We start from the raw sequence: 13,145 nt of genomic DNA on the forward strand, positions 1-13,145 counted from the left end.
GCTGTGTAACTCCCCCGCGACTTTCCAAACGATGATGAATGACATCCTTAGGGATTTCATCGACCGGGAAGTCGTTATCTGCTACATGGACGACATTCTCATCTTCACGGCCACCCTGGAGGAGCACCGGAAGGTCATCCGAGAGGTCCTGGAGACGCTGCGAAAGAGGAGGCTCTTCCTGAAGCCAGAAAAATGCAAGTTTGAGCGGACCCGGATCGAGTACCTCGGCATCGTCATCTCGGAGGGTAGCGTTGCCGTGGACCCCGTAAAGGTCCGTGGAGTCCTTGACTGGCCAACCCCAACCAAAGTGAAGGAAGTGCAGTCCTTCCTGGGGTTTGTGAACTTCTATCGCCGGTTCATCAAAGACTTCTCTGAGAAAGCACACCCGCTCCACAAGCTGACCTGAAAGGCCCAAACCTGGAACTGGGGCACGGACGAAGACGACGCTTTCCATGCCCTCAAAGAAGCTGTCACCACTGCCCCAGTTCTCTCCTTCCCCTCCGACTCCGGCCGCTTCAAACTCGAATGCGACGCCTCCAACTTCGCAACCGGTGCGGTCCTCTCCCAACTCCAACCTGACGGGGAGTTCCACCCGGTGGCATTCATGTCCAAGAGCTTTACGGACGTGGAACGTAACTACGAAGTGTATGACAAAGAGATGCTCGCAATCGTCCGAGCCCTTGAGGAATGGCGACACTTCCTAGAGGGTGCTGAAGAGAAGGTCGAGGTCTACACCGATCACCGCAACCTGGGGTACTTCAGGATGGGCCAGAGGCTAAATCGCCGCCAGGCCCGATGGTCCCTATTCCTCTCCCGCTTCCACTTCACCCTCGTCCATCGCCCTGGGAAGCTCATGGGAAAACCGGACGCGCTCTCCCACCGTGCTGACCACCCGAAAGGGAAAGACGACAATGAAGGGTTGACCCTCCTCCAACCAGCCTGGTTTGAAGCCCGTGCAACAGAGGGATTCTCGTTGGAAGGTGAGGAGGTAGGCATCTTAGATCGGATACGCAGGGCAAAAGACCATGATGAGAGGGTAGTAAAAGCCATGCGAGAACTGGGAGAGGGGACGCTAAGGTCGGATGAATGGGAAAGGCAAGGCGAATTGGTCTTGTACCTGTCAGGGCCCGGCCCTCGTTCCGTGACAGGCCCAAGGGGATCCTCCGAGTCGCTGGGGTATCTAGTCCCAGTCCGAGGTCTTCAAACTCACTGAGGGGGCTAGCCCCAGCCTTCACAGGAAATGAGTTGCTGCGCATTTAGGAAGTAGCTTAGTTACACTTGCCTTCACAGGAAATGAGTTGAGAAGAAGGGTAACCTTCTCAACCTCCTGTGAAGCCGCTACAAATGGGAGCCGGGAACTATACAGTTTTCGGCTCTTTGCCGACTTTCCATAATTGGCACCCCCCCGTGGGAAGATTCTGGGCGAGCAGCTCGCCCAGAAAGTTCCCACGGTTGTGGCTGTGATGGTTTCTGGGCGAGTAACTCGCCCAGAACGTTCCCACGGTCTGCATGCATGCGGGATTGTGGAACAGTGAAGGGAAAAATAGGAGAAAATGGGGGAAGGGTACCTGAGGGTGTGTGGGGTCAGGGGCTGTGCCCTGACAGTACCGGGGAAGGGTATATGTCCCAAAAGACCCCCAACTCCGCCACAACCTAGTGAGGCTACACCACGATGCGCGGGCAACAGGGCACCTGGGGCGGTGGAAAACCCTGGAACTTGTCTCCCGCGACTACTGGTGGCCCCAGATGGCGGAGTATGTCGGGCGGTATGTACGTGGGTGCGACACCTGTAACCGTGTCAAATCCTTCCCCTCACAAAAGGTTGGGAAGCTTACCCCGAACAAAGTCCCCACCTGTTGTTGGCAGGTAATTTCAGTGGATATGGTGGGAGAGCTCCCAGAGTCCAAGGGGTATAATGCCATCCTGGTGGTAGTGGACCGCCTGTCCAAACGTATCCATGCGGTCCCCACTGTGACGACCGTAGACTCGGAGGGCATCGTGCGACTCTTCCTAGAGCACGTCTGGAAGCATCACGGGCTCCCTGAGGAGATCCTCAGCGACAGAGGAAGCGCTTTCGTCTCCCGCTTCTCGAGAGAGCTCGCAGATCTCCTAGGCGTAAAGTTAACCCCCTCAACGCCTTACCACCCCCAGACAGACGGACAGACCGAGCGGGTCAACCAAGAGATTGAAGCCTACCTCCGGGTGTTCGTCAACCATCGACAAGACGACTGGGCAGATTGGCTCCCGCTAGCGGAATTTTCCTACAACAACCGCATCCACTCATCCACCCACCGAACCCCTTTCGAACTCGACACCGGCCAGCACCCCAGAATGGGGACGGAACCCACACGTACGTCCGAAGTGGAAGCCGCTGATGCATTTTCGTCAAGGATGATGAAAATGCAGGAGGAGGCGAAAGCCGCACTGGAACATGCAGCGGACGAGATGGCCCATTACTACGACCGAGACCGTGAGGCAGCCCCAGAATATCGAGAAGGTGACCAAGTCTGGCTCAGCGCCCAGAACTACACGACCGACCACCCAACCAAAAAGCTGGACCACAAATGGCTTGGCCCCTTTAAGATCGTCAAAGTCGTCTCCCCAGCCGCCGTCAAACTCCAACTCACCACACGACAGAAGGGAGTTCACCCGGTCGTGTCCATAACGAACATCAGGCCACACCGCCCGGACGATATCGCAGAACGACCCACTGACCCCCACCCAGGCCCGGAACTCGTAGATGGAGAAGAAGAGTACGAGGTCGAGAAGGTATTGAACTCCAAGTGGCTATGCCGGAAACTCTGGTATCTGGTAAAAATTTGTTGGCTGGCCGAGCTCAGAGAACCAGTGGCTCCAGTGGGACCACTTAGCCCATGCCCCCGACCGGATCGAGGAATTCCACAGGACGCATCCCCTAGCCCCGGGGAGAGAGAGAGAGAACCACCTGACCACTTCGAGGCGAAGCAGCTTAAGGAGGGGGTGATGTCAGGGCACACCCGCCTGACCTGGGTCCACCCGGACCCACCCGGCCACACCACACCCGCTCCCCACTGTCCAACCCTCTCCCTCCTCCTCCCTCTGTCTCTCCTCCTCTTTCCTTTCTCTCTTTCTTCCCCTTTCTTTATCTCATTCCTCTCATCTTCCTTTTCTTGTTTATTTCCTTCTATCTACACGGACCACCCTCCTTTGTATCAATGTACTATTGACCCATCCGGCCCACACACCCCGGACGGCTCCCCGCTGTGCCCAGCACGCGCGCATGCAGCGGACGCTCTCGGGATCCCCCACAGGGATACCCGGATGCCTGCGGCTGTCTCCGAGGGTGATGTGGCACTCGTCATGTGACTCAAGCTGCATGTACATAAATGTACCTGAAGTGGGAACCGAAGAAGTAACCTTCTTCTCACATTCTCCACTTCAGGTAAGTAGTATAGTTTTCCCTTTTAATAACAATAACACATTCTCCACTTCAGTCTAAGTGGCCAGGGACTGCTGTCCCTTCCCGGACCCACCAGCATGCACGCCCAGTTTGCACCCCGTGAGGGCCCTTCTGCCGGGCGATACATCCGGACCCCCTCTACCCCGGACACGTCCCTGACACTCCCCACTCCCCAAGTCACCTTCCCTCCTGACTGTCTCAGCTCCGGTCTGGTTGCGACACACTGAACCTTGGCCACTCCCATCCCGGAAGCTCGGTCCCGAGTCGGAACATTCGGAGACCCTGGATTTGCTCCGATATCCTGACGGACCTCCAATATCCCATGACATGCCCTTAAACCATTCCCCCACCCATTTCATTTATTGGAGTCACCTAACATCCTTCAGATATGCAACTCCGCTCTCGGAGCTACCCGCATCCTTCGGTGATCTCCCTCACGTTATCACTTATTAGTCACCTTCCATTCTTAGCACGACTACCTTCTTACTACCATTCAGTCGGCTAACCCCCTTTAACCCATTTGTCTTCCCCATTCATTTTCCGGCCTCCAACTCCGCCCTCCTTGGCCCGACACCTCGGTTCCCCGTTTTAAATATCGTTCGGGACCTTTCAGTACCTCTCGGTATCATTCAGTACCTTTCGGTGTTGTCCCATTTGTCATTTCAGACTTTGACTAAGTCCTCCCCATTCTCCTTTATAAATACCCGTAGATTAGAACCTGTAGTTCCTCAGTTCTAATCTTGACTAAAATGCCACCCAAAGTCCCTCTGAGTGAATCCTGTTCCTGTTCTACAAGACACCTCAGACATAAGAAATACAAGGACTAACTGAGATGTAACGGAGGCACAGCGCTCCCTCCGAGTCGCTGAGGCCGCGTCCTTCTTAGAGCCTCTTGTACCATCCAGCAGAACTGGGCTCCCTGAGAAGCTTCGGTTCACTACCAGAGCCCTCGGACCCCCCTCTAGTTGAGCCCTGCCTGCATTCGGACTCACGCATTTACCCCTCTTCCATTCCGGGTTTTTGACAGTTGAAGTGAATGGGAGGACGGATCCCAAGGAGTTCACCACTTAAAAAGATCCCGAGTGGCACGGACGATGGAGACTGACTTGTGATTCTGCGATGCACAGTGATGTCACGCCATTGAAATACTCGAAATACAATTCAATTGGGGTTCACCTTGAATTGATCCCAAACGTGAGGAACATGTTGGAGAATATAATATGTTCCCAATAGTATAGAGTTTAACAACCTATACCGGCATGGCTCAAGGGCGAGTAGTGTATGGATGCACACTAGAGGTCCTGGGTTCGATACCAGGCTTGTCCATGATTTTATGTCCTTGCCACGTGACCTGGATTTGAAGCCATTTGAATTGGAGCTCCGGATAAGTCCAGTAGTTGCACCGGATACAATTTCGACAGAACATCTGCCTAGCAATCCTAGTAACGCCCCATAGTGGAGCGGACAAAAGTCACATGCACTGACACGTGCCCGACAATTTTTCTCGAAAATCTTGAAATTAGTTTGATTCCAGATTTCCATATTTGTGATAGAAGTAGAAGCATATCTACAAATTATGTTGATGGTGTCTTGGCCTGATGGCTAGTTCATTGATCCCGTTCTACTGAGTCTGTTGGGTTTTGGTTCGATTCATGCATGTGTTTATAAGTCACAACCGCCGCTAGGCTGATATTTTACGCGGGTTGGGCATTAGGTTAGTGGGTTGGGTGTTGGGTTGGTGGGTTGGGCATTGGGTTAGTGGGTTGGGCATTGGGTTGGGTTGGGTTGGGTATTGGGTCACCTTGGACAACCACTATGTGGGCCTTTATAGGGGGGACCTCAGGACGTTTGCATGGGGCCTAAAAGGCCTTTTTCACTATAAACATCCTAGGACATCCTGGCCATTCAGTTTCATTCATTTGTTGCAAACGTCCTCAGATGTCCTAATTCAGTTTGATTCAATGGTTGCAAATTGTCCCGGAATGCCATACTCGTCCATCCCATGGTCTGTGCGCATGCTGACCACTGTCTAGAGGGATGTCAACACTGTTTCCCACGGTCTGAACACACTTTACATAGTTGAATAGCCCCTTTGAATAGCTTCCAGAATATATATTTTGAGACTGAATTGACCAATAAATTATCGAGAAAAACACAAAATACTTTTTTGGACGCAAGTCTTTGGGTTAGTGTGGCTGTCCAACTCAATGTCTGTGCACAATGCTGGCCACTGTCTGAAGGGGTGTCAACACTGTTTCCCACGTCCCCAACACACTTTACGCAGATGGATAGCCCCTTTGAACAGCTTCCAGAATATATATTTTGAGACTGAATTGACCAATAAATCATCGAGAAAAACGCAAAATACTTTTTTGGACACGAGTCTTTTGGGTTAGTGTGGCTGTCCACCTCATGTCTGTGCACAGTGCTGGTCATTGTCCGGAGGGGTGTCCAGACTGTTTCCCACGGTGTCAACACACTTTGCGTAATTGGATAGCCCCTTCAAATAGCTTCCAGAATATATAATTTGAGACTAAATTGACAAGCAAGTTATTGAGAAAAATGCAAAATACTTTTTTGGACACGAGTCTTTGGGATATCAGTGACCCGTGAATTTCGATGACTCGATGACTGTCAGTGAAATTTAGTGGCCCAAGCACTATCCCAAAGACTCGCATCCAAAAAAGTATTTTGCATTTTTCTCAATAACTTGCTTGTCAATTTAGTCTCAAATTATATATTCTGGAAGCTATTTGAAGGGGCTATCCAATTACGCAAAGTGTGTTGACACCGTGGGAAACAGTCTGGACACCCCTCCGGACAATGACCAGCACTGTGCACAGACATGAGGTGGACAGCCACACTAACCCAAAAGACTCGTGTCCAAAAAAGTATTTTGCGTTTTTCTCGATGATTTATTGGTCAATTCAGTCTCAAAATATATATTCTGGAAGCTGTTCAAAGGGGCTATCCATCTGCGTAAAGTGTGTTGGGGACGTGGGAAACAGTGTTGACACCCCTTCAGACAGTGGTGTCAGAAACTATGTTCGAGGGGATCGCGGGAAGCGGGGCGGAGTACGGCGGCGTAAGTGGTCACTTAGCTAATGAGCTACTCCGTTGCAAGGCGTCGAGGGGGTTGGGACTTCGGCTTCAACGACTTTGCCAGAGCGTTGCGCCACGCGTTCTAGGCTGTCCCGTATTTCACGTTAGCGGGAAAGACCTTGCGGCGACGTTGACTTAAGCGGGATGAAGCTGAGGGGCGAACTTAAGATGAAAGTACTTGGGGGGAATTCTAGTCGATATTCGAACTGAGGTACATCGACAGTAAACTACAAGTATAAATAGGAAAGGAGAACAGAGAAGGGACCGGTCGGTCCGGCGCGGGACGGGAACGAGATGATAAGTACGACAGAACTAAAGAGCGATGAGGACCAGGGTAATGGAACAGAAGAGATGAATGGAACAGAGAACGGCGAAGTTGGGAGGCAGAAAGGATAAGCCGACAATCTAGGCGCGCGGGTCAGAATGTCAATATACGTATAAATCAAATATCAATAAAGGAATAATCAATTGTCAATAAGGAATGTCCATAAGGAGCGGATCAACGGCGACCATAACAACCGCTAGTTAGTTAAGCGAGTGAATAGAATAAAACGATACCGGCCGAATGGTTGAGGAACCCAAGTGGTGGCGGGAAAACGAAGGAGGCGCTGCTACGGGGCCGTAGAACGGGAACCACTATCGGCGCCGCTAAGTGATGGGCAATGGCGAGATTAACGGGCGCGAGTAACGGCGTAAGAATGGGGGTGCAGAAAGTGGTAGAGGGGCGGGGACTTTGCGGGGCCGTGACAAGTGGCCAGCATTGTGCACAGACAGTTGAGCAGCCTGAGGATTGTCATGGGAAATCAGATTCAATTGCGGCATTATGTTTTGAATGTCTACCCTGAATAATACAAATTTGATTGAATCACAGAAGCATTTGATTGAATTTGATTGAATTATAGAATCATCCCAGGACATCCTAGGACATCCTAGGACGTCCTGGGGACGTCCTGGTGAATGGATCAGTCTTCACCAGGATGTCCAGGACATCCACTAGTAAATACCCCCTTTTAGGCCCATCTGAAGGCCAAACGGCCCCCCCTCTATAGGCCGTCATTAGGTGGCTGACTAGGCTGAGATGGCGATGTAATGCTCAGATTCGATTCAGAGTCGAGCAATTCAGATTGGACTATCCCCACATGATCATTTATTTATGATATTGTAATATATTCACGAAATACATATCCAGTTGGTTTCGAAATATTTGTTCCTAATTTTCGTGGCTGTGCACGTGACTTTTTCCGTTCCACTATGGGGCGTTATTAGGTTTAGTCATCTGCCTCAGGTCCCGCTGAGAAGAACGAAACCAAATTATGTGTCCAGAATCGTTCAAATTCTCTCTGCAATTCATTAGACTCTTGCGAAAAGAGAAGCGAAGGGTCCAAGTGTTGGAACAAATACTGAAATGCGTATTCGATGTGATGGGGCCAACCCTCATTTTGGAGAGACTGCAACTTCCTTTCAACGAAACCATTCACGAACCGAAGGAGTCGTAACCCCAGGAAGTATCTTTTCGCGTCGCTAATGAAGACTTTGTCCGCTTCCTCGTCGTTGGGAATTCCTGCGATGAATTCCTTCGCCGTTGCATGATAGAACTTGACAACCTTTGTGTCGTCTGAAGGTACATTCATTATTGGGTTAATGGGCTCGAGCGTCGAGTACACTTCATCGACATGGATTCCTAGGAGCTGTGATATGTCGTAGACGCTGCTGCATTCGTGTGCCACAGTGATCGTCCCGACTATCTCGCGGTAATTCTCTGCTACGTGTGGGCGAATGATGCCTGAGGAATTCCGCACGTAAGCACGTCACATTATTCGCAAATATTCCTGGTTGAGATCTTGAGGCGTATCTCTGAGATTGAGAAAGTAGTCGAACTCCATTTCTAGGCTAGAACCGCGGCGAGTCCCAACAAGGACTTCACGTATTCGGATTGAGGCAATGATGGGCAGTCTACGGCAACCCGAGGTGAACGAAGTGAGATCCATCTCAGATGGCTCCCACTGCGAGCTTATGATACAATGACGAAGCCCATCCTCGACCATAAGACGGATCGTGTGTAACCTCTCATCCCACGAAACCCTTCATGAGCGATCACAATCTGCGGATCCCGCGCTTCGGCTCTATACCAAGCGGAAAGCACTTGTGGCTCAGGACGGGAACTAACAAGTATGCCAAAGGTCGGAGGTAGCGCATCAAGTTGAAGAACGAGGCTCATTAAGGAGCGGAGTGCCCCTGGACTCCCACACCTTCGAGTTCACGCATAGGGTTGATGATCAAAGCTTTCACTTTCTCCGCAGCAGAACCACCAATTCTGCTGAATGAAGGGGCCCGAAGTCGCCTGACAAGCGAGCTCTTATACTCGGCGTTGAATGCCGCAAGCTGTCGGGCAAGGGTGGAGGGGAAGCGGTCAATCAAATCGAGTCCTGTTCCCTCTTGGTTCTTATCCCAGAAGAAAGATGCTGCAAGGGTGCGCTCCTTGTCAAGCGCGGAAGCTACACTCATAGATATCGCGGTTTTCCTAGTCCCGGGTGAACCACGCAGCCAGATAAATCGGTCCATAGTATTCCTCAGGTGATTGAGAATTGAGCTGCGAATTTGGTCCCCTGTGGTTTCGAGGCATTCTGACTTACTCTTCGCGCGATGCCACTCAGCGTCTGCTCTGGGCAGTTTTGAAAGTTCATCTGAACAGCACTGAGCTGAAGAGTTTAGAATCAATGAAAAAAAGGGGAACAGTCCACCGACGCTTGGAAGGCTTAAAGTTGTTGCCGCCTAAGGGGCACTCTATTAGTCGAACTCTAGCGGTATAAATGCAGGTCTTGCGAACCGCAAACTGGGAGAGAGCTTCACCAATACACGTCCTCACGCCATTTATGCTTTGCCTGCCGTGAATATCTTCTTCAAAGGCTTCCCTCTTGACCTGGTCCTCTAGGGCCCTGTTAACGATTTTTCGGGTCTGAATAAAAGATCGGAACGGCAGCCAGATACAAGTGTGGGTCTTTGAGTGGAAAAATTGCTTCGGGGGGAATGTGTCCCGTCCATAGCCGGAGGGGCACAGAACGATGTTATATGTATTTTTCACATCATCACTCAGCCCTTCGAGAGTTTCATTATTACCACGCGAATGAAACAAACATCAGGAATATATCATTACCAGTTGTGAAAAGCCGAACTTCGTAAACCTGAAGTAGTGTCAGAAACAAGTCTGGAAAGTAGGGAGGGACGGGATGGGAGAAAATTTGAGAGCGGTGGATGCGGTTCAGAGAATGAGCCCAGTGGCACTAATGATACTCTTCTTTTTGCCATCCGACGATGATGGAGTCCGTTCTGACACAGGGCACAGGTAAATTCAAGTTGTGTGGGGACGCGCGCATTATTGTCGTAGGGGCCCCAAGGGTTGGGAGTATCACAATGGGCTTCGGAACCGGGGAGGGACATGGCAATCGGTCCGAAGACCCAGGAGATGAATGCGGGGGGCGTGATGGTAGCAGATAATCCGGGGACAAGTGTGCTTGATCGGCTGATACTATTGACATCTGACCGCCAGAAGGTGACCACGGTGGCATAACCTAGGGAATTTCGGGATGAGATTCCGTCGATCGATCCCACCGATTACGTTCAAAGGGTTGTGAGCTGGGATAGGATCCAATTAGCCTCGGGCGCCAACCACGAGGAATGTCGCCGCTTTGGGGAGACAGCGGCGAATGACCGTAAAGCGGTGCCGCCACATTGCTTAGGGGGTAATAATCGCCGGGTCCGGGAGCCACGGCATGCGCTCCGCTGTGCCAATCATGAGGCCTATTGTCATCGGTTTGGAAGGGGATAGAATGGAGCTGAGAGGGGGGAGCCTGTGGAAGTGCGGCCAATGATTGTCCCTGATCACTGACAGATGGCGCCGAGGAGAGCAACTTTAGTGTCCGAGGCTCGGACTCAGAGGTGGATGATCGTTTTCTTTTGTTTTTATGGTCCATGGTGTTCAAGAAAGGGCGAGTTGGATGAAGGCTAGATGGCTCCTGTGAACCTAGGTCGCTGTTTTCCCGCAACGGGGAAAACCCGCTCCGGTAAATGGGACTTCGTTGGGGATCTGTACATGCCATAACTCAGGCCAACTCAAAATTTGCAAATTGATGCCATACCATTGACGTTGTTGGAGATATCAGGTGGTTCAGAGGTAACTTCTGCTGCTAACCACGATCTGATGGGAGTAAATGGAAAATTATCTAATTATTTGGTAGGGACTCACTCCAAAATATCACCGACGTTGTTAATGCTTATTCGATTATCCGGAGGATATGCCAGGCATTTAGCAATAGCGCTTTCAAATTCATCAAGATCTCCCCACTCATAAGGCCTTCTGGGGTTTGCGGCAACGACAGGAACCCTAACGTCGGGTAGGTAGGAATAAGGAGGTTCACCGATGAGTATCTGCGGGAAGGGATAAACGTCTGTACTTGGCGGCGGGGGTACAATCCGAATTACTTCTACAGTGACACAACCGAAAGCCCAAACATCACTTCCTTGATCCGGGATTAATGTGAGGCCATTGAGGAATTCGGGTGATACAAAACGGGGACTGAGGCCACTATGGATGTCGGGGGGAAGTAATTGGTCCAAACGATCGTATGAGAACTGGAATCCACGTAAGCGGGGATTGCCTTCATCCCCTATTACAACATTTTCCTGAACCTGACCTTAAATACTATAGGGGGAGCTCGCAGTATAGCCGGCGTACCGGGTTAATGTTTCCGTGTACGACCTCCTTCGAGTGAAGATAGCCAAGACCCTGCGCAATGTCATACACCTTGATGGCAAGAAGTCAGTCACTTGTTGCCCTGTTCTCGCAATGCATATCTCACCATCTTGCGACGATTTGTATCTGGGTGTTGGCGCAGATACTCCATCACATTGCGGTGAGCATACCAAGCGGAGATAAAGCTGATTACTGGTTCAGTTCCTGCAGATAGCACCCATCCGTGGAGCCTCTCAATGTTGGCATGTATCAATCGACGCCATAAACGTATCTGCCTCTTCAAGGCCTTCCGAACGTCATTCCTGTCAGTTCAGGATGACTTTGAAGAAATGAACGTGAACATACACGCATGGCATCACTCAGGGCTCGCGGATCCAAGAGATTGATCTGTTGGATGCAGACTGGCTTCTATTGGAATAGGATTGACCCGTCACCTGGACTGCACCCCGCTGCACAAATCCGCATTCGCATGCACGTACGTCTTTATAAATCCCCTTGTACGGATACGAGAATCGACCTTCAAGTGCTAGTAGTTGCTCCGATTGTATTTTTCCGGTGAGGTTCCGTTCATCTTCCTGCATAAGTTCACGTTCTATGTCTGCGTGAATGGGGAATGAAAGTTCCCCGGTAGCTGCTTGCCTACTGAACGTGGGTTTTCCTCCAAAAGAGGCAAATTAATCTGCGTACTTTAGTCGTGCATCAACCTCGTCAATGGGAGGTCGTCTACCGGGTTCATAATCCAGACATCCCATCAGAACACGCTCTACATCATCTGAGTCCGCCCACTCGTATGGGGAAACATGTTTCATGGCTACACGTGGGACAAGCAAGTCGTCCCAAGTAGTCTTGTATGGAGGTTCTCCTCGAAGTATCTGGGAGGGATCAGACATCAAGCCGCATGGTAAAAATAGATTGGAGTACCTCCAGCGATGTACATGCGAAGGACCAGATATCACCACCCACATCACATTCAATTCCGTCTCTGATCAGCAATTCGGGTGGAGTATAACGTATAAGCCTAGACGTCCTATGTTCTGCTCTGGGAAGGATAGGTGTTTCCCTGAGAGAATAAGCCAAATCAAAGCCACCAATCCTAGCAACAGGACCCTCGGGAGTACAATCGACGAAAATTTTCCTCTAAAAGAACAGTGTTAGGGAGGGATTCTCGCGATGGCATCGGACGAACAGGATTAAGGTTGCCATGAATGATCCCCCTGGAATGCAGGTATGCTAGGCCCTTCGAAACCCCGAGAACTTGTGTTAGGGCCAATTTCTGTCGATGAGATTTATCTTCCTGTGTCCGAAGAAAGGTCATCACCTCGCCGCCCTCGTATTTCATTGAGATGGCGTCCACACGAAGTGAACTCGTATGTTCCGGCAGCATCCATCCTACAAACCTTACGATGTTCTCATGCTCTGAATCACGTAAGATACGTAATTGTTGTCCGACACGCTATCAGTATAGCTAAGTGGTGGATACTGGTGCTATATTGCCGACTTCCAAATGGCTTAACGAACCTGAACAAAGCGGTTGATCTCAGGCTGTGTCAGCGAGTAAACGTCGTATAAGATTTCGACGACTTTTTGACTCTGCAAGCAGAGGTAGCATTGCCGGAATTTCTCGGTGAAAGTTGAACAAGATACTGATCACGAGGACTCACAGCTGGCTGGATTTCGCGAGGATTAAGGGGTGGGAAGGTAGCTTGGGATACCAAGCGTTTGATATAACGCAAATGCGTGTCGTGGAGAGTCATGTTCGCCACGGCACGACGGGTTTGAGTCGAACGGCGAGTTTGGGGAGTTACAGAAGACCAGTTTTCATACCCAAAAATTATAGTTGTGGGGTTCGCCCTC

General features: G+C 50.7%; 2 protein-coding genes across 2 annotated transcripts; both read right to left on the reverse strand.

Annotated features, from left to right (window-relative positions):
• Positions 1 to 7,809: 7,809 nt before the first annotated feature.
• On the reverse strand, positions 7,810 to 9,103 carry EI90DRAFT_3130242 (uncharacterized protein; the record flags this gene model as incomplete). Its single annotated transcript, XM_039064283.1, has 2 exons — positions 7,810 to 8,324; positions 8,791 to 9,103. The coding sequence occupies 2 exons, from the start codon at positions 9,101 to 9,103 to the stop codon at positions 7,810 to 7,812; spliced, it is 828 nt and encodes a 275-aa protein (XP_038911257.1).
• A 1,517-nt stretch (positions 9,104 to 10,620) lies between these two features.
• EI90DRAFT_2374730 (kinase-like domain-containing protein) lies at positions 10,621 to 12,596 on the reverse strand. Its single transcript, XM_039052946.1, has 10 exons — positions 12,478 to 12,596; positions 12,227 to 12,428; positions 11,979 to 12,163; positions 11,771 to 11,930; positions 11,637 to 11,699; positions 11,398 to 11,577; positions 11,274 to 11,342; positions 11,021 to 11,221; positions 10,678 to 10,966; positions 10,621 to 10,625 (listed from the first exon to the last, which is right to left on the reverse strand). The coding sequence occupies exons 2-9, from the start codon at positions 12,254 to 12,256 to the stop codon at positions 10,781 to 10,783; spliced, it is 1,074 nt and encodes a 357-aa protein (XP_038911258.1). The 5' UTR covers positions 12,257 to 12,428; positions 12,478 to 12,596; the 3' UTR covers positions 10,621 to 10,625; positions 10,678 to 10,780.
• Positions 12,597 to 13,145: the final 549 nt, after the last annotated feature.

This window comes from Cantharellus anzutake (assembly GCF_015039405.1).
Source record: "Cantharellus anzutake strain C23 chromosome Unknown EI90scaffold_64, whole genome shotgun sequence".
Lineage (NCBI taxonomy): Eukaryota > Fungi > Basidiomycota > Agaricomycetes > Cantharellales > Hydnaceae > Cantharellus > Cantharellus anzutake.